At 33.2% G+C, this 21,359-nt stretch overlaps 1 protein-coding gene across 3 annotated transcripts in view; it reads left to right on the forward strand.

Moving 5' to 3' along the window:
* Positions 1–8,104, forward strand: part of LOC145247543 (recQ-mediated genome instability protein 1-like) — a 74,577-nt gene extending 66,473 nt beyond the window's left edge. For all 3 annotated transcript variants that reach the window (XM_080109383.1, XM_080109384.1, XM_080109382.1), the window contains exons 15-16: positions 5,186–5,236; positions 7,156–8,104. In XM_080109383.1, the coding sequence (XP_079965509.1) occupies positions 5,186–5,236; positions 7,156–7,320 (216 nt within the window). In that variant the 3' untranslated portion in view covers positions 7,321–8,104. The remainder of the gene's footprint in view (positions 1–5,185; positions 5,237–7,155) is intronic.
* Positions 8,105–21,359: the final 13,255 nt, after the last annotated feature.

Here is a 21,359-nt window from a genome sequence, read left to right on the forward strand (position 1 = left end):
GACACTAGATCAGTTTTTAATGTGGGGAAAATCCAACTCCTTAACCCTGCATTAGTCACTTGGGTGCCCAAACATGGTTAGTCCCATGCTAGTTAAGGTTGAAAGCCATTCAAGGATAAGGTTTAATTAGATGGATTAAGAGTATTTATATGTTTTTCTTTAAAATAAAAAATGGATATTAAATTTTTTACTTTGAAAGAATAATGTGAACGAGTATGCTGTTTGGCACGGTCGTCATTTTTGAAAAACGAAAGAAAGAAAAGGAGGCAGCACAAAAACGAAAAATTACTAAGCAGACCAAGTCTAGAGATTAGTACCATTTGGGAGCCTTTAATTGTAGAAAAAAACGAATGTACACCCGTAAAATTTTGGTAATGGAAGGGAGATAATCCCCTGTTGATCTTTATTAGAGTTGCCTTCCCTTTGTCAACTAATTTTTTACAAATACAAAACAATAACCATAAAATAGAGAATAACTCAAAGAATACGAAAATATCTACAGAGTCAATAACTTTTCTCTTTTCTTTCCCAAACAACAACCAACATGCCTAAGGACGGTTGAAAGCCAATCTTGTAACACTGGACAGGTCCTCGTCATACACACGGGCAAGGAAAACCCTTAGTTCTAATAACTACACTTTTAACTTTGTCTAGTGGTGGGTCCTTTAAGAGTGACTAGATCCTCACTGGTCACTGGAAAATACTGCTCGGACGCTCATGCACAATCTTAAGTCAGTGTGGCAACACTGTTTACTTCAACTAACTTTGCTTTGTCTTTGTGCTGATTTCTCTTCTCACAATGGCTTGGTCTGTGTCTTCACCGCCTGGCAGCAAGGCAGATCAGAAGTCAACTGCACCTTCAATTTGACAGGCAACCAACAAATAAAGAAAAACCAGTGGTCATTTTTCTTATAAACAAAAAAAATTAATTATTAAACAAAAGTTACAAAACTCTGAGTGTCCATAAGTTGTGACTAAATACAAATCTTCTGGCGACTTCCATTTGTAAAGTTATGCTTGTCTCTTCAAGATTCAGAAGCTGAGAATAAAGTGAGATTTAAGTCAGGAGCTTCTCTCTGACTGGTGTGAAAACCCCAAGTGGCTAGCAGAATGTGTCCTTGAAGCTATTTTTGCCTTTCATAATATTAAAAATCAGGTGGGCTTAACCCTACCTCCAATTCTCACAATTCCATCTCACAATTCCCAGAAAACCAATCTTAGGCAGCTCATGAAATTCTCAAGCTCTAAAAATTTTTTTTCCATTTCTTTTCCTTAATGTGCATCTCTGACTGCCATTCCCGACCGGAGGGTTCATTGCCTTCACTCTCCATTGGGTTTTTACCTTTTATCATCACTCGTGTGTGTGTGCGCGCGGGGTGGGAGTGGTCACTCCTTCATTTGCATAACCAGGCGTTTTTTTCCCCCAAATACCATTTCGTATGAGTAAAAAAAAAAAGACATAATTTGGTTATCCTTTTGGGATGATCAAATTCCCCCGGCCAATAATCAATAGACACCTGACTTTGTTTCCACCATCTTGTTTTTCCTTATCCAAAGAAACTCATAATATCTGGCCTATTAAATTTTGACCACCCAGAATTTGGTTAACTGCTTTTTCTTAAGAACGGTACCTTACTCAGATGGACTTGTCAAATCGCAAAATTTCAACAATTTCTCCCACTCTCTATCTGTGCCTATATCTAAACGCAGATTCCATGAACAAAGCTTCTTTCCCATAACTGCCCACCTTTGGAACACTGTTCTTCTGGCCTGCTTCCCGGTTGAATACAACATGGTAGCCTTGAAATCCAATGTAAACAAGTTCTTGTTGAACCGTCCCCATAAATAATCAAAATTCTACCCAATTGAAACCATTAACGATTACTATACTACCACCTTACATTCATTAAACCTTATCCTCCAGTGGCCTTCACACCTTGATAAACAGTGACTCTCTTAGCTTTTGTGCACAGATGTCAGCATGGACTGTGCATGCATCATGTGCCGGCTTAGTTTTGTGGAAGTCCAACACGAGACGCATCATAAATTAATTCTGTCAAACGACTGTGAGGAATGGAATCCAGCTTTTTTAGTGGGGGGGGGCACAATAGGAAAGTATTTCTCGTTCAGCCATCTCTCCAGTTCATGTTGGTATTTTTATTTTTTCATTTCCCTAGGTGGACAATTAATGTATTGTCTACAACTTGGTCCTGTCATTAAACTCTACATATAAATCTGGTTTTTCTATTTTGATCGCAATGCGGTCAGCATGATGACTCATCTCTGAGAATGTAGTTTCACCAAACTCTTTGAAAAAAAACTCCATCCAGCGTTTTAATTACGTTCTATACCAATAAGTAGGTTAGAATATTACAAAATATTATTGATTCATAATGCGACTCTTAAAGACAGGCTTAGTTCTGATTAAATCTGGACAGTATAGAGAGAGACGTGTGCAGAACAGGAGATTTTAATGGTATGACCACTTTGAAAGAATGGAGGGGTGGTTCTTGGGTTTGTAGATATAGAGCAGTTGAGGTAGCAGGTTCAGATGACACGGAGATAGCAAAAAACGTGATAAAAATTGAGATAAAGAGGAGATAAATGGTTGGGTTAGCCTGCTTCTTTCCTGGCTTACATCACATCTTGAATCATGGAAGCTGATGTCATTTGAAATGAATCAGATGATTTTATAGTTGGTATTCATTCCTCTGATATCTTTCTAGTTAAAATTTTTTCTAGAAAGACATTAGGTACTTATGGGATTGATCACGTGAAAGTTGTCAACGTTCCTAAGTGAAAATGATTTTGTGGAACGAACTGGATTTGAATTTGGCACACCGAGATTGTCAGTCCATGTCATTAGCCACCACCAACTCCTTGATGATGAGTAGGGCTGTGACAACAGAATATTCTTTTCATTGTTTTGACTCTCCAGTATATATCCAACACAGACACAGTTAATCAACCGAGAACCACATCACTCTATATAAAAGCATATATGATATCAAGGGATACACACTCGAAAGTCAAAGCAATGAAAAAAATATGCTGTTGTCACAGCTCTAATGATGATAAAGTCCAACAGTACATTATCACTTACTAGTGTGATTGTTATGTTATTGTGATGACTAGGGGTATTCACTGCAACATGAATATTATAAATAAAAAAAAAGGAGTAAAAAGAAAAAACATTGTAAACAAAAAGTAAAATTAACAAAAACTATTTTGCAGTAAACAAAATGATCTAAGGGAGATTTTGTTCTAGCAATACGCCATAAGTCAAAAGTACTTAATAACATTCGAAGATATATTTTCTTAGGTCAATATCAAGATTCAGAAAAATCTATATTCACCAAGATGCTGTCTGTTGTGGTTTGTTTCAATTTGGTGTATGAATCAATAACTGGTTTTACAAACGCATACTCTTCTATTCATAGTAATCACTGGAGAATGTTCCAGAATCCAATAATTTAATACACTTAGTTTTTGGAACCTTCTGGAAACAACGAAAAAAGAATACTTATTTCAGTTATATATTAAAAGTTTCCAGAAACGCTTAAAAGGATATTTTCATTTCCTAATATTAAAGTAATATTTTTTATGTTATCTTATATATTTTAATTTATATATTATTTATATTTATTTTTGTATTATATTTTATATTTTATTTTGTTATATAATATTTCAAGTAATATTATATTATTATAATATTTAATTATATTAATAAATAGTTTCATTATATATTATTTATTAATTATTATTTTTGGTTAATTATATTATTTAGTGTAAGAAATTGTAATTTCTTCATATTTTAAGAGGAAAAGATGTCTTCATATGACACCCAGGCTGTTTGTCTGTGTCATTAGCCACCGTCAACTCTTTGATGATGATAAAGCCCAACAGCCCACTTTTCATAACTAGGACATCAGCTTCCATAGAGTGTACATTATCAATTACCAGTGTGATCCTTCCAACATTGTGACTGCTGAGAATTAACAAATCCTAACAACTATTTTATCGATTGTGCGTTGACTAATGTCACAAACAAAAATTTTGTTTTGTAAGAACTAGTAGGGCTACCCGGTGTTGCTTGGGACCGTATAAACAATGAGAAAATTGAAGTTGATTTTGAACATATTTTTTATTCTTAGGATAGAGGAATTTTTGATGTCTATGTATCATTTGCTATTTCGAGTAAAAGAATATTTTACCTATCCTAGGACGGGTATTACACATGTATGAAATAATTGTACCTTCCCTAGGGTAGGTAATTCACAGCATGTATGTGAAATAATTTTACCTTCGTGATTTAACAAATTCTAACAACTATTTTATCCATTGTGCGTTGACAAACAAAAATCCTGACTGTTGTGTTTGTAAGAATGACGTCGTTTGCTGCTGATTATGAGAATTAACGAGAACACTTCATATTAGCATGAAACTATTTAATAGCAATAGAAAAAAATGATAACGTTACAAGAACGATATTGTAAATAATGTGAGTCTGCCAGAGGAAACAACCTTACTCTTTTACATTTTTTTTTATTTCCCTTTATTTTCGATTATAACACTAACACAGATATAATTATTAGGGATGTCACGATTCCAATATTTTTTCCAATTCCGATACAATTACCGATTCCGATTCTTTATAAATCTCTAAATATTTAACTATAAAGTTGTTATTTTTCATGATTACCGTAAAAACACACGTTAAATGTGCTGTTCTCAAATGTAAGGATTTACATGTGAGTGATGATCTGTCAATTTTAGTTTTACTAATAGGTTAAAATTAATATATATTCATTGTTTTTGTAATACTACTAGTGGGAAAATATTTTTCTTTATAGAAAATCAAATAAAAAGGCCAATTAAAAGAATCGTTTTTGGCATCGGAAAATAGACACAAATTTTTTCGATTCCGATACCACAAAAAATTCCGATTTTTTTTTTTTGATTCCCGATTCTGATTCCGATTAATCGTCCCAACACTACTAATTACGTTTCAATGACTTTTAACGAAAAGGATTTCACTTTTAATTGTAAAGCTCTCGAGTTCTTTGTCTATAAACTTGTAACGAAATTATATGTCCACTGTTTCATCTTTTTACACTTTAACACTGTTTTCCCTCTGCATTTGTTAAAGTTTGTTTAATGTAATCTTTGCAATTCTTTGTTTCAGGAAATGACAGGGCCAGGGGTGGATCCAAATTTAAAAAAGAAACTTCAAGAGGTAGGGTTTTTTTTCTCCTGTTATATAAAGTAGAACCAGAAATGAAGCATATTTTTTCTCAGCCATTTTTGACAGAGACTGTACACTAGTAGGGACCTTTCAAACATGTGGCTTGCTTATTTGTGGTCAGACTACACAGACGATTTTAAATAACTTTCAAAACGTGGAGGAGATAAAGGAAAATATCAAAATATCTGATAAAAGTTGTGAGAATTTCTTAGCTGTCTTCACTTTAAATTCTAAATAATGCAATTGCAAAATCAATCACTTGTCAACTCTGATAAAACTTGGAACCACACAAAAATTTCAGTTTGACATACCAAAGATTATTGACAACAAGAGTCGTCAAGTCTCAGGGCCAAACATGAAAAGTGTTTGAATATTGGATAATAAATGTCCATTTTGAATGATTGTGCTTTGTGTGCATACAAGTGACCCATGTTGCATTAAATTTCTCTTATATTGAAATGAAGAACATATTTTTTTCTCATTAAGTTTATATATATATATATATATATATATATATATATATATATATATATATATATATAATTTTGTATATTTCCTCTTTCTCTCATTCACAGATCTATTACTAATAGCGGTTTGATATCTGTCTGCCTGAAGATGAAACTATACTATTACTTTTATCAATAATTTTGTCATAAAGAAAATAATATAGAACCTATAATATGGTGAAACATTTTAAAGAAAACTTCAACCTGCCGCTACAGAACAACACTTGCTTTTTTTGTCTTAATGAAAAATTAGCTATTATTATATTCACATTTAGAAATAAATTGATGATCTAAAGAGATGAAATATGTATTAATTGTAAGCACTTCATAAATTTATCTAGGATAAATATAACAAATCTTTCTATGGAATTAAATAATCATTGAATGTAAATTTCTTTAAATTAACACAGGTTTTTTTATATGGTTATACTCTTAGTCACTGTTATTATGTGTTTATGTATTTGGGTTTGTATATATATATATATATATATATATATATATATATATATATATATATATATGTATGTCAAGTCATGTCATATGCTACTGGTACCATGTAACCCAGTACTACCTGCCTCATGATCAGGTCACCGGCGACTAAACTGGTTCCCCCACCAGACTTGTTTGGTGAGGAGGGCAGCTTGTCTCCCTGAAGGAATAACAAGACCTTTCAAAGGGCGAATGAACCTTTTTTAGGGTCAACGGCCAACTAGCACCGTGTGTGTTTGTATGTATGTGCTGGGGTGGAGAGGGCTCCCGTAAGCTGTGGTGAAGGCAACCTTTCTAGGAGAAGCAAATCACTGATTTAAAAAAACCTTACAGCGGGAGACCAGTACCCGCATTAAACTGGTCTGCAGTTTAACTTGTTGCTGGCTATCTTGCTCTTGCTTGTTGCTGGATCTCAACATCTTGAATCGAGAAAGAGACTTAGCTGTTGTACAAAGCTAAGACTCTGTAACATCATTTGTGTATAGATACTCCCTCAGGCATTTGTCTATAAAAATGGTTCTGTGACGATGGAAGTCATTTTTGGGCTCATGGACTTTAAGTGTTTGAGGGAGTGGCACTCGTCTGACAAGACGTTGCAAACATCATATATATATATATATTAATAAAGTAGCTGTAGAAATTCTCCTCTGGACCAAAGTATCATAGGTTTGCAACAACAGATGCCACATACAAATTCAATACATCTAGGCTAATATGAAGCTTTTGAACACCAATAAAATACTATATTTCTCTCGATATATACATACATATATATATATATATATATATATATATATATATATATATATATATATATATATATATGTATGCATTCTGCAATATTAATCAGGAGCCATTCCAACACATGAACATAGAGTTATTGTATTTAAATTTGGATATTTGTTTCCGTTGCAGGGTGTTAAGCAGTGTCAACTGAAGCTTGTCAACCTAAGCAGCATCTTTGAGATTGAAACCAACCAAAACTATACGCATCCTCTGGTGACGAAGATCACATCCATAAATGCAGGACATATTCAACAGTTAAGGCGGCAACTCACAGGTGCTCTGGAAAAAGTGTGACAAAAAAATGAAAGATGAAACAGAAGGAAAAGGATCATTTCATTACCCCCCCCCCCCGTCCCAAAAAAAACTTTTGTAAAAAAAGAAAATGTTATATTCAGCATATATATTAGATACATTCTTTAAAAGAAGAAACTTATCAGGATAATTCAAAGCTCAACAAATTGATGTGGAGCTTATATATTATTTTCTATACATACAAGGTAATCTGAAAGTAACTCCTTATTCTAAAGTAACTATAATATATTTTTGAAGTATAATTTCTCCAATTAATGAATACGTGAAGAAAGTATATTACATGGACTTTTATTTAAAATTCAATATGGGCACCACCATTCGCCACCAGTTTTTCAAGTCAGCCATGAACCGCATCAACTGATTTCACAAGAAACTCTTGCGGGATGAAACTAATAACTTCACATATTCTCCTTTCAAGATTAAAAAACCAAATTTATATAACAGATCTGAAAAGAAAACAAAAGAACAGATTTAATTACAACAAATTAAGTAACATACACACAAAAATTGAGAAACATATTACAAAATTATAGTTACTTTAGAATAGTGAATTACTTTCAGATCACCCTGTATATATATATATATATCATTCTCGGATGCTTGTAATTTTAATTTGTTTTCATTAAACAAATTCAACTGCTGTGCAGTCATCATAAAATTGTTCAAATATTTCATCCGTTTAATCTTCGGCTGTCTTACCCCCTCCCCCATAAAAAACTGCTTTAAAATATTTTCTTTGATTAAAGTTTATTTTCTAACTCATTTATCAATGATTTGATTTTTTTTCTTCCAGTTCAGTTAAGAAATTTGAAATGCTATGCTTAGAGTATGCTTTACTTTAACCCTTATCCTCGAGTAACCTTTGGGCCTTGATAAATAAAGAGCTATTGACAAATTATTTGAAATAAGGAAATCATTGGCTACAATATGGTCTTTAACCCTTATCCTCGAGTAACCTTCGGGCCTTGATAAATAAAGGGCTATTGACAAATTATTTGAAATAAGGAAATCATTGGCTACAATATGGTCTTTAACCCTTATCCTCGAGTAACCTTCGGGCCTTGATAAATAGCTATTGTCAAATTATTTGAAATAAGGAAATCATTGGCTACAATATGGTCTTTTGAGTTTTGATGATAAACAGAACCGAAGTAATTGCCAAAATCTTGCCTTGACTTTGGTATTTGGCCTAGATCATATGCTGAACATATTTTCGTTAAAATCAATTAAGTATTATTCATGAAATAGAAAAATGATGTCTTGCTTGGCGTCATGATGACCGGGGCAAAAGTGAAGACATCTTTCTTTGTGTGTACCTCAAAGCTCTCTGTTACTGCTTTGTAAATGCCAAAGGATCTGGAAGTCATCTCGAAAGGGCTTAGTTAAAATTAGTTCTAGATGCTGATTGGTCATCGTGTGATGAAACCATCTCAAAGGAGTTGCTCTTTGTGAGGCGAAAGAAATGTCAGTTTATGACTGCTAAAAGGAAATACAGATGGGATTATTTATGAAGATAGTTTTATTGACATTCAACGCACCCTTGTTTGAGTAATTAAAAATATTCAGTAATCGTGTTGTTTCATGATTCATTTTATCGGAAAGACGATATCCATAGCTTAAACATTGTATTTATTTTTAAAGATTATGACGTGCTATTAGTGTTTAAAATCAATTTTGTATTACGTATGAAATATGAAAGCAAAAACACTTGTTAAATTGGTAAAGTAACTGACATTTGTCGTGATGTTTCCCTATGCTTCTATTTTTTTTTTGACAAAGTTTATGGAGGCACTGTGATACATTAGCCATATACTGGCATATATCCAACATGGTCGGTTGTTGATATAAAAAATGAGAAGGTAGAACAAGTCAAATAAAAAGAAGTTAAGTCTTTTAGTCATATATATATATATATATATATATATATATATATATATATACAGTGATGATCATATTTATTGGCACGGTAAAATAAAAGTTAAATTTTGTCTAATAAATTCTAAAAAAGGGATTAAATTAAAGAAAATAACAAAGTATATTATGTATTTTTAACTGGCCTTTCCGATGCAGCAATCGGATTTTAGAAAAAATAAATAACAAAGGAACAACAAACATAATTGCAAAAAACCCTTGATCAAAATTATTGGCACGATTTATTTAATAATCAATTGTATAGCCTTTGGCCTTGATTACCTTCCTCAGTCGCTTTTCATAGTTTACAACCAAGTTGTTGCACTCTTCAGTAGTAATTTTAGCCCACTCTTCCTGACAATAATCCTCCAATTGAATAAGATTCTTAGGCTTCCTTTGCATTACCCTCAATTTTAATGTTCTCCATAAATTTTCAATTGGATTAAGGTCTGGGCTTTGTGATGGCCACTCCAAAACATTAATATGATTGTCCTCAAGCCATTTCTTAGTCAGTTTAGCCGAATGCTTTGGGTCATTATCTTGCATGAACCACCAACGACGACCAAGTGAGAGCTCTTTAGCAGAGTCTTTCAGGTTTTCATCCAATATTTTAACATAATCTTCCTTTTTTATGCTACCTGTGACCTTAACAAGTCGCCCTGGTCCAGAGGCAGCAAAGGATCCCCAAAACATCAAACTGCCTCCACCGTGCTTCACTGTGGGTATGGTGTTCTTAGGCAGGAAAGCTTCGCCAGATTTTCTGTAAATATAAGACACTTTATTATGGCCAAATAACTCTATTTTCGTTTCGTCAGTCCATAGAACACGTTTCCAGAATGCAACATCTTTATCAATATGACGTTTTGCAAAGGCTAGCCTTGCTTTCAGGTGCATAGGCTTCAATAAGGGAGTCTTTCTCGGACGACATGCTTTTAAACCAGCTCTCTTCAAAACTCTACCAACTGTATGTCGAGATACATTCACTCCAGAGGTGCTCTGTTCATCAACAATCTCCCCAACAGAGATCCTTGGGTTTTGTTTTACTTGTCGAACAATTTTCCGTTCATCTCTTGGGGAAAAAATCCTTTTTCTCCCTCTACCCTCTAAACTCATAACGTGGCCTTGCGATTTGAACTTGTTTATTATGGCTCTAACAGTGGATTTGGGAAGGTTTAGCTTCTTTGAAATCTTATCATAGCCCTCCCCATTGGTATGGCATGCTACAACAAGCTTCCTGACGTCTTCGCTGTGTTCCTTAGTTTTAACCATGGCGATTGAAAATTATAATTTAGTCACTTATAATAGTTTAAATAAATCGCTATCTAAAAATTATCTGAAAAAAATTATTCACTGAATTAGCGTTAAACAAGCATAATATGGCTATAAAAAAGTTCAGAAAGCACGTAAACCGGAAATTGATTGATATTATACTGATACTAAAAGAAAAACAAAGCCGTGCCAATAATTTTGAACAAGGGTTTTTTGCAATTATGTTTGTTGTTCCTTTGTTATTTATTTTTTCTAAAATCCGATTGCTGCATCGGAAAGGCCAGTTAAAAATACATAATATACTTTGTTATTTTCTTTAATTTAATCCCTTTTTTAGAATTTATTAGACAAAATTTAACTTTTATTTTACCGTGCCAATAAATATGATCATCACTATATATATATATATATATATATATATATATATATATATATATATATATATATATATATATATATATTAGTGTCCTGGCAAGGCCACAGGGGAGATAACCAAAGCAGCAAAACTGAAGATGCCTGCCAGGACACTATATATATGCAAATGTAGGCAAATTTTTGCATATTTTATTGGTTTGAAAATATAGTTTTTTTTTACAAATTATAAAATTTTAGCCATAGAATAGTATTATAATCTTCAAAAAGTCTGCGAGTTTTCATGTACTTTCATCTCATAGAACCAAAGATATGAGCATTTCAATATTCAATATGGCTATGAGTATATATATATATATATATATATATATATATATATATATATATATATCTCACCTTTTTTGGCAATTTTATAAGTTCCAAATCTCAGCAACTATTGATCAGGATTTAACAAATGAAGGCTTGTTGGAAAGGTAATGACCGGAATTGTGTAGTGGGCTATGTGACATTTGACCTTAAGATCGCAGAATTAAGGGTCATCCATCCCCCAGAGCTTATTTTTAGCACTTTTTTTACAGCCATAAAATGTTTCAATCACAGTCATTTGTTTTCCTAGTTTTGTATACGAGACAAGATCAAAGTGTAGTATCTGTTCTTCAGTGGAGGAGAAATCCTTCACGACTGAGACAATTTTTATTTTTGTTCCTTTTCTCCACGTTAAAAAACGACCCTGGTGTCTAACTCTGTCCTGTGAGGAGGCATTGTAAATAGGAACATTTCCTCAAAACCTCTGCTCCTGATAGAGGGGAGACTAAAACTTGCTGCTGTTGTTTCAAATGATCTGAAATAACAGCAAGGGGAGACTTCATTTCAAATATTTCTCATCTGTTATATTTCCCCTCTTTGGTTTTCGTACATAAAGTAAATTTCACAGTGTATAAGGATTATTTGATTCTAGAGTTATTCATAATTGTACTCTATTTCCAAAAAGAGGGGAGATATAACATATGAGAAATATTTGGAATCAAGTCTCCTCTTGCTGTTATTTCAGATCATTTGAAACCATAGCAGAAAGTTTTAGTCTCCTCTCCACCAAGACCAGAGGTTTTGTGGATATACATAAGCCTGAAGAATCCTAGAGTGGATGAAACGCGGAATATTCAGTGTAGCGCCATATATATTTTATAACTTACTAACTAGCTCTTCCTAAGTATTGAGCACTTTTGAAGTAAATACTTAAAGTTTACGCATAAATTTATACTTTCGTATATTAATTTTATGTGAGTAAATGAAGTAGTTATATATATATATATATATATATATATATATATATATATATATATATATATATATATTGAAAAGAAAGTTCTTGTGGAATTTTAAATTTTGATTTCAAATGATGCATTTTCAAATAAATTTTCATTATAATACATTTCTATATCATTTTAAAGAGCTTTTAAGCATTTGAATTACAATCATATTGGCCTTTTGGCCAAGATCAAAGTGTAGTATCTGTTCTTCAGATGCGGCACTTCCATTTCTCGTTCTCTTTCAGTGGAGGAGAAATCATTCACGACTGAGACAATTTTTATTTTTGTACCTTTTCTCCACGTTAAAAAACGACCCTAGTGTCTAACTCTGTCCCGTGGGGAGGCATTGTAAATAGGTACAATCATTGTAAAACAATTATTGTTACGTTGTGTCAACAAATGAGCGTTTGTTACGTTGTGTCATATCATAAAATGAGCGTTTGTTGTATATTGGTTGAAATTGGAATGGAAATGATATATTAAAACGTGTCTGTTTGTTTGATTATCTTATCAGAGTTAATGTCGTTTGTGTGTGATCATCTAGTGGTCTTTCTATTACATATGTTCATATGCTGTTAAGTGTGAATATGTGTGTGACATGTCATTTGAGCATATCTTCTGCCATTTTGTTGGTCCATCTGGAAATTCTCGTCTGGGAGGGAGACTTGATACCTGTTTTTGGGAACAAAGATTTATTTCACACCAAGACAAGAAATTGGTTCTATAGTTTATTTCACTTTCCCAGATGTCTTGCAGAAGGTGGAAAGTGAATTTGACCTGTGTTATTTTTTTCTTCTAGGTCTTATTTCTACCACGTCAGCGTTTGTTCCCTACCCCCAGCGAAGGGGAGGAGACAACGGCGAAGCTGTCCGCTCTCGTCCAAGTCGCAACCAAATCTCCTCGATTCAGCTAACCTGATCACATGACTCACACGCAATCCAATCAGCTGATCTTAACTTCCTGTCAACGTGTCTACACTGTAATTCAGACTCTCCCTCCTCTCTCTCTCTCTATCCTATTTTCACAATGTTGACTATATGATGGAAAAAAAGCAAATTTGCATAATTTTCTTATTTGAATGCAAACTAGGCTGAAAAGCTACTGAAACATATATATATATATATATAAGATATCAACGAAGCGTTTGGCCCAGGAACCACTACTGAACGCACAGCACAATGGTGGTTTAAGAAATTTTGTGCTGGCAACAAGAGTCTTGAAGATGATACGTGTCGTGGTCGGCCATCAACAATCAATTAAGAGCCTTAGTTGAAGCCAATCCACACACAACTATCCGATAAATTGATTCTGAATTAGATGTAAAATATACAATGATTTCCAATCACTTGAGAGAGATTAGAAAAACAAAAACAATTATATATATATATATATATATATATATATATATATATATATATATATATATATATATATATATATATGGTGTAGTTCTGTAGTAGGTCGTTAGCTAATGTTCGGGCTTCATAGAATAAATGAGAGCTTTGTTGTTTGAAAAGATCCGCTGAAGCAACTAAATATTTTTCAATGTAATCCGGGAAAATATGATGCAAATATTTCAAATATTTAAATGAAAATTGAAAAATATTTAGTTGCTCCAGCGGATCTTTTAAAACAACAAAGCTCTCATTTATTCCATGAAGCCCAAACATTAGCTAACGACCTACTAGAGAACTACACCATGACATTTCCATTATTTTCATCATATATATATATATATATATATATATATATATATATATATATATATATATATATATATATATATATTATGCTATGTTTATACGTTCATGCATACAAGAAACCTACTATGATATTACATTTGAAATTTTCACAAAAAATTGTTATTGAAAACACATGAAATGTTTTTTGCAATTATGTGATACTATGAAGGTGACCAACGAGTCGCTAAGTGCTGAAGGGAAACAATAGATAGGAAATAGCAATCAATGAATCTGTAGGTATTTTTAGATTTGACAATGACAATAGAAACCTACAGGTAAAACAGGGAAGTAGCCGTGGTGGGGTGGGGGGATACCAACGCAGAGGAAACAGTTGACATCGAGTTGCTGATTGCGATGGATAGTAGCTGATAGCGACACGTATGGACAGTTTTTAGAGCTGACTGCAAAACAGAGACGAATTGCGACTGACAGCTGAACCTAACCTTGGTAGTACGTGGGGGTTAGACTATAGCTTCACACACACCCTGATTTCAACTGATATGTATGTAAAGCATTGACATTGTGTTTCAGTGTTTGTTTTATTTTAATATTTCTACTTTGTGAAACCATGTGTGCTTCCATCAACAGTTGCCAGCGAGAAAATGACGATCCGGCCATAAGAGGAATAGGCGAACGAAAAATCCACAACACACAATGTTGGAAGTCAGCAGTCTGTCGGGGCTGCTCATGTTTGGTCATAAATGTAGAAATATTAAAATAAAACAAACACTGAAAACACAATGCCAATGTTTCACAAAAGACCCAGACCGGTGTTAGACGTCTGCTGATATTATGTTTCTGGTGAATAAAAACGGACTCGCTGATTCAATCGTATGGCCTGGGCCTCCTATCTGCTGGGAATTTCTGAGATAGTAATCTCGGCAAATATCTCCCAGGAAATTCTTCCAGTCTACAATTGTGTGTCATGAGCATAAACCACATTCACGCTGGAGATGCCTTGTTGATGAGGCCATCTCAAACGCTCGTTGGTAAATTAATTTAATAATGCAGGCGATCCTCAGTCAAGAATTGGCGAAGAAGGTCCCAATTCAAATTGATGTCCGATGGCGACATGTTGCACTGCGGCATCTCCAGCTGTACCCGTCTGTGAGACTGGCTCATTCTCTTGGCAAGTAAACATTTCTGGCTGCAGGTCGAGCACTCCTTCGATTGTGCCATCAAGTTTCTGTTCTGGCTCCGGGATCTGGATCTGGTTCGCTAAAATTCATTTCAATGTTACTGTTAGCGTCCGCGTTTCTTGAATTGTATGCACTTTTCTTCACTCTTTTAATTGATATCGAAATTCTTATCTTCTGCTCACACGCGCACGTGCGTTGAGTCGTAACTAAGTGTGTGGCATTCTGATTGGCTGATCGCCATGTTTCGTCAGGCAGCAGCAAAACCCAATCTGTTGACGTCATGCGCCAAACAAAGCCAAGCAAACGCTGTTACGTTTGGTTCATTAAATGCATAAATACCTCCTTTTTCTTTTAAAATGACGACTTTTGTAGATTTTCGGGTATGCTGAAAACGAATATCGCATTTAAATTTTGGGGAAAAATATACGCGCGCTTACGCATACAAAAATCGCCACTACTTTTAGCATAAAAATTTACATTGCTTAATATTTAGAAAACTATTTGTTTGCAGAAAATTTAAATGCGATATTCATTTTCAGCATACCCGAAAACATATGGTAGTCGTCATTTTAAAGGAAATTGTTAAGGTGTAAACCAAGTAAAAAATTTACTAAAGTTATTTTTGATTAATGTTTACCAGTTTTAAAATGCTATTTTAAAAATAGTCTGTTATTTTGAAAAACAACCAAGTTCGTTTGCATAAAAAAGATGTGACTATTTTAAAATGCGACGTTAATCGGAGAAATGCGATGTCTTTTTGTTTTTAATGTAACAAAGTTTATAACACCAGTAACAATAAAAAATCATCGAATGTTCCTTTTATTTCGTTCATTTTTTTTTTCTTACGAGAATTTTGATTTCGAATAAAAATATTGAAAATATAAAATTTAGGCAACGCAACCACAAATAACATGGGAGATAACTCTGTTTTAGTAATACAGAATTACTGCCCTTGTTTATTTAATACCTTGTTATTTTGAAAAAAAATTATCGCGTTTGTCTTTAGAAAACAATGCTTTTCCATTTTTGACAAATTTATTTAAAAATTCGGCAAAACAATTGTGAAATATCGTTCTTATTATTATTGTATTATTATTATTATTATTAAGATTTTTCATACAAGTCGGTGGTTCCCTAGCAATAACAAGTGGTGTTCTAGGTGTGTCAGAAATTTCGTGAAAAATATTGAATAATTCCACCCCCTGTCTTTCCAAGCTTATAACTCCTCGAAAAATGTAATTCAAACCCTAATTTTTTTTCAATTAAAGGAGCAAGGATCAAGGTTTCATTAAAAAAAAAAAAACAAAAAAAAAAAACAAAAACAAAGTAAACAACGTGGTTAAAAAAAAGGTTTTAAACTTCAGACTTTACAGGTAAATTTCTAAAAAACACTACTTTTTTGCTTTAAATTTGAATATATTATTTACTGATCTTTTATCTTCAATTTGTGATATATAAAACTTTGGTGAGTAAATTAATTATTTACTTTTTAATAGATATTTGAAATGGGGAGGGGGGCGTGAATTGAAAAAAAAAAAAAAACGTTTGTCTAAAATATTATATTGGAAAGAACATAAAATTTCACATTGACCCTGAAAATATCGTAAAAATAGACTCAATAGAAAAATTTTGATAGATTTTTAAAGTTTAAAAATTGAAAAATACTGAGCTCGTAAAATTTCATTACTGTTTAAAAAAAAAAAAAAAAAAAAAATATTTCTATTACTTTTAAAACAACTTTAATTGTGTATTTTGGAAGTATAATCCATAAAGAAAATAAACAACCCACTTTTAAAAGAGAAATTACGAGTTTTTATATTTTAGTCGCAGTTTCGTGTTAGGGGTGTCAAAAATTCCTACAAAAATTCTGATACACCTACTGGTGTTCTCTGGAGTCTGAGTAACAGGTCTACCAAATATCAAACACTCATTCCCTCTTAAGTTAATCGCTGCAACACTATGCATTATAGCAACTGACGTTTTCCATTGATTTCTGATTGAGTAACACTGATGGCTTTCTCTGGAATTTGAGTGACAATAGTCCACCCCATACAAGGTTCTATTACTCTCTGTACTTTTCTATTGGAAATGTGGGGTGTGGTTGCTGGTCTCGTTAGAGACCATTTTGGATGACAGTAACATCTTTGGATATTGTCAAGAACATTTAATATGAATTTGGACATAAAAATTGTTTTAGCGAAGGAAGAAAATAAAGGATATTCTCTCTTTGTTTTGATATAAATGAAAATTTATATTGAAATTAAAAAAAAAATTTTTTTTAAAAAGTTTTCAGAAGTTTAAAACTATGCAAGTCGGTAAAAATTAAAATTTTATTGCGTTTGGTATAAGTTATTTGCTCAGCAACAACAACATGCAATCTAGCACATGTTTAAAAAAGGACAGTGAGAAGATGCGTACATCTTTATGCCATCTGAATATTTTGTTCAAGGTGACTTGAAACTTCATTATGATAGACATTGGCACTACCTCTATATTGAGAAACATGGACAGAGAATACGGCCTTTTCTACTAATAAGGTGAAAGTGACGTACATTCTTCGCTGAAGATATTTAGTTGGCAATAATGTAAAGCAAATGGTAAAACTCGCGGAGAATGCTCTGTTTTATGGTTGTTGTAAAAATGGAGCAGAAATTTTAATTTCGTTCCCTTTTAAATTCGGTACATTTTTCCATTATATACAACTCATCGTTCACATTCTACATGCCAACTTATATAGATTTTCGGGCATGCTGACAAGATTGTGGGTGTCTACTCCGAAAGCCATTCTTAACATGATGAGGTTGGGGGGTGTCTATTCCGAAAGCTGTTCTTAACATGGGGAGGTTGGGGTGTTTATTCGTTGTAAGCATACCCAAAAACCTATAAAGGTCAACATTTCCAATATGAACGGTGAGTCGGACTTATGTAAAAAAGGTATATCAAATTGACTTTTTTTCGTTTAAAAATTAAATAATTTTGTTTTGTTCATAAAATTTTATTTTTATAAAAAAATCTTTCGATTTTTTTTATAAATAAGAAGTATGATTGTTGAATGTTATTCTTTCGATTAATTTCGTTTTTTTTGGTGGGAAGACACAATAAAAAAAAGATTACAACGGAACAAAATTTAAATTTCCGTTCAGTTTATACAAGAACCGTAAAACAGAGCATTCTCCGCAAGTTTTACCAAACAAATGCTGGAATGTTGCTATTGAACACAATCAGAAACTGTCTGACAGCGAAGAGTTATAATGAATAGGTGCCCAGAGAGTTGCATGTTCTGATCACGTCAGGGTCACCATTTTTATCAGTATTCAATATTTCGTCTTAAAGTATGGACTTTATCAAGAAAATATATCAAATTAACAGAGTCAATATTTATATAGCACTGCCTTGATCCGTGATTGGATGAAGAAGTTTTGAATGTGTCGTAGTTTTTATGTTTCATTTTACTGCAGTCGAAGTTCTCAGAAATCTGGGGCTTACACTTGATCTCGATATGAGATCCATAAAGATTCAAATATTCCATTAAAGGTTTTACATCTCAAACTTAGAAAAGAAGTTGAGAACAAAATTATCCTCTTCCCAATTGACCATTTAAATATTTTATAGCATATTGTTACGTTGTGGGGGGGGGTTCTATATGACTGTGTGTATACTGCACTAGCAAGAATATGTTGTATAGTGGGAGAGTGTAACCGTTCAATGTTCACGTAATCGTGTGTATAGAATCAAGTGTATTTATTTTGAAGTTTCTTGGGTCGTCTAGTAGTTCCTAATTGGTCCTTGGGTGTGTGTGTTTGTGTGTGTATTTGTGTGTGTTTTTGTGTTTGTATGCGTGTTTGTGTGTTTGTATGTTTTTGTGTATGTGTTTGTGTGTTGTTTGTGTGTAATTGTGTGTTTGCGAGTGTGTGTGTGTGTTTGTGTATGTGTATGCATATTTGTGTGTGTGTTTGTGTTTGTGTTTTTGTGTGTGTGTTTATGCGTGTGTGTGTTTGTGTATGAGTGTGTCTGTTTTTGTGTATTTGTATGTGTTTGTGCGAGTATGTTTGTGGGTATGACATACAGTACAGTCCAACATATAACATTTAATACACAAACGGGGATGGACACAGTCGTAGGGTTATTATCTTGCCAACAAAGAAATCGTACCTTGTTTGTCCGGATTCTGGTTGATAAAGCTGCCAAAAGTTGAAATGAACATTTCTTCTAAAGAAATAACCAGGAGTCTTCGATTAAATTTCAGATAACTTTTATTTCACCATGTTTCCTTGTTGAAAGATTGCATGCTGGTCTTAGTCTACTCCTCTTACGCCAGTTCCCAAAGGCCTGTTGTTAAGGACTCCACTGTCCCACTGTCTCTCCTCGACTTCTCCCCATTTGAACTTCTGTCCCGGACTCTTTTTAGCTCTGTAACTAACTCATACATATATCTAAACTAACAGATCCTATTATGTCATTGACTTCCATAGCCTGATACGTGACTTCCAAACACATTTCCGTTACTTGATTTAGTCACATTTCTCTGTCAAATTCCAAGATCTCTTTGTTGTAAGTTAAATATTTTGCTAACATTCCTTTGTTTCAATAACATTCTTTCTGCATACCATTTTTTTAACTTACAAAACAACAATAATGTTCATTATCTAACATTTTACTTTTTTTAATAATAATAATAATAATAATAATAATAATAATAATAATAATAATAATAATAGTAGATTTCATAAATAGACTATTAGCAATGCACACCGGCATAATATAACACATGTATTTCTTGTGTTTTTTTGTTTAACTGGATTCCAGAACGAGAATTAATCTAGTCTGGTGGAGTATCCAGGTAAGCGTTGTTACTTGAAATAACATCACCTAGAGACGTGCACTGCTCCCCCTAAAAGCCAGTGTGGGTTGGACATATCAAGCAAGATCTTTTTTGAGCTGCAAATACTACATGATTTAAAATATTTAGTCTGAGTTTACTTGTACATTAAAAGTATCTGTTTGCCAGGTTGTCCTGACAAACCTCTGTACAGAGAGACCTTAGACACTCAACGATAGTATATAGTATGCATTCAAGCTCTTTCAGTAGGCATGAGTATGCCTATGAAAATGGAAAGAAATGAAACATGGAGAGAATAGGAGGGTCATCAGTTAACACATGTAAACTAAAAAAGAATTTTGTAAATGGAAAAATTAGGAAAAACGAACTTTTATGACAAAGCATTTTTATGTCTAAAATTTTATAAATAAATTAATGTTGTTTTCTATTGGTTTATGTTCATTTATACAAATTTGTGTTTAGTAAATAAAGTTGAGTTAGTAGTCACAAAGCTTAGAAATGTGTAGATCAATGTGTTCATTGTGTGAATATGTGTGTTTTATTAAAAAAAAAGTCCAGACGTTTTAGTACTGATCTGTTTTCGTCTAATTCCTACGTCCCTTTATTCGTAAAATAATGTGTGAAAATTGTCATCATCATCATTATCTACAGCGGAAGTGCGAGTCTTAAAAACAAACATTTAAAAAAAGTCCAGGCGTTTCAAATACTGATCTGTTGGATTTTGTTTTTGTCTGATTCCTACGTCCATTCATTTGTTAAGTTGCACAAACACTTCAACGAATGACTGTCTCTTCTACAAATTGTTTGTATTGGATTCTTTTTCTTTTTTTGTTCATGTCAAACTCATTTAATCGTACCCATCACCATCATCGTCGTCCTGATCATTGAGGATTTATGACTTTTAGAATGCTACTCCACGTGTATTTTACATGTATGTGTATGTATACGTGTGTATAAGTGTATGTATGTACATGCATATATGTGCCTCTATGTGTATATGTTTGCATGTGTGTGTACATGTATGTGTATGTTTGCGTGCATCTGTATATATGCATGTATGTGTGCATGCATGTGTTTATTTCCATATGTATGCAGAGGTGTAGAGGGCTCTCGTTAACTGTGGTGAAGGTAACCTCTGTAGGAGAAGCAAATCTCTAATTAAAAAAAAAACATAAAGCAGGAGATCAGTACCCGCATTAAGCTTGTCTGTAGTTTGACTTGTTGCTGACTATCTTGCTCTTGCTTGTTTGATCTCAACATTTTGAAATGAGAGAGAGATTTAGCTGTCCAACAAAGCTAAATCTCTTCTGTAACATCATCTTTGTATAGATACTCCCTCAGGCATTTGTCTATAAAAAATAGTCCTGTGGTGATGGAAAAGTTGTGACACGTGTACGCCTGAAATACTGGAAGCATGTAATAATTGATCTGCTACCAT

The sequence above is a fragment of the Euprymna scolopes genome, chromosome 25 (genome assembly GCF_053919585.1).
Source record: "Euprymna scolopes isolate OS-2025 chromosome 25, ASM5391958v1, whole genome shotgun sequence".
Lineage (NCBI taxonomy): Eukaryota > Metazoa > Mollusca > Cephalopoda > Sepiida > Sepiolidae > Euprymna > Euprymna scolopes.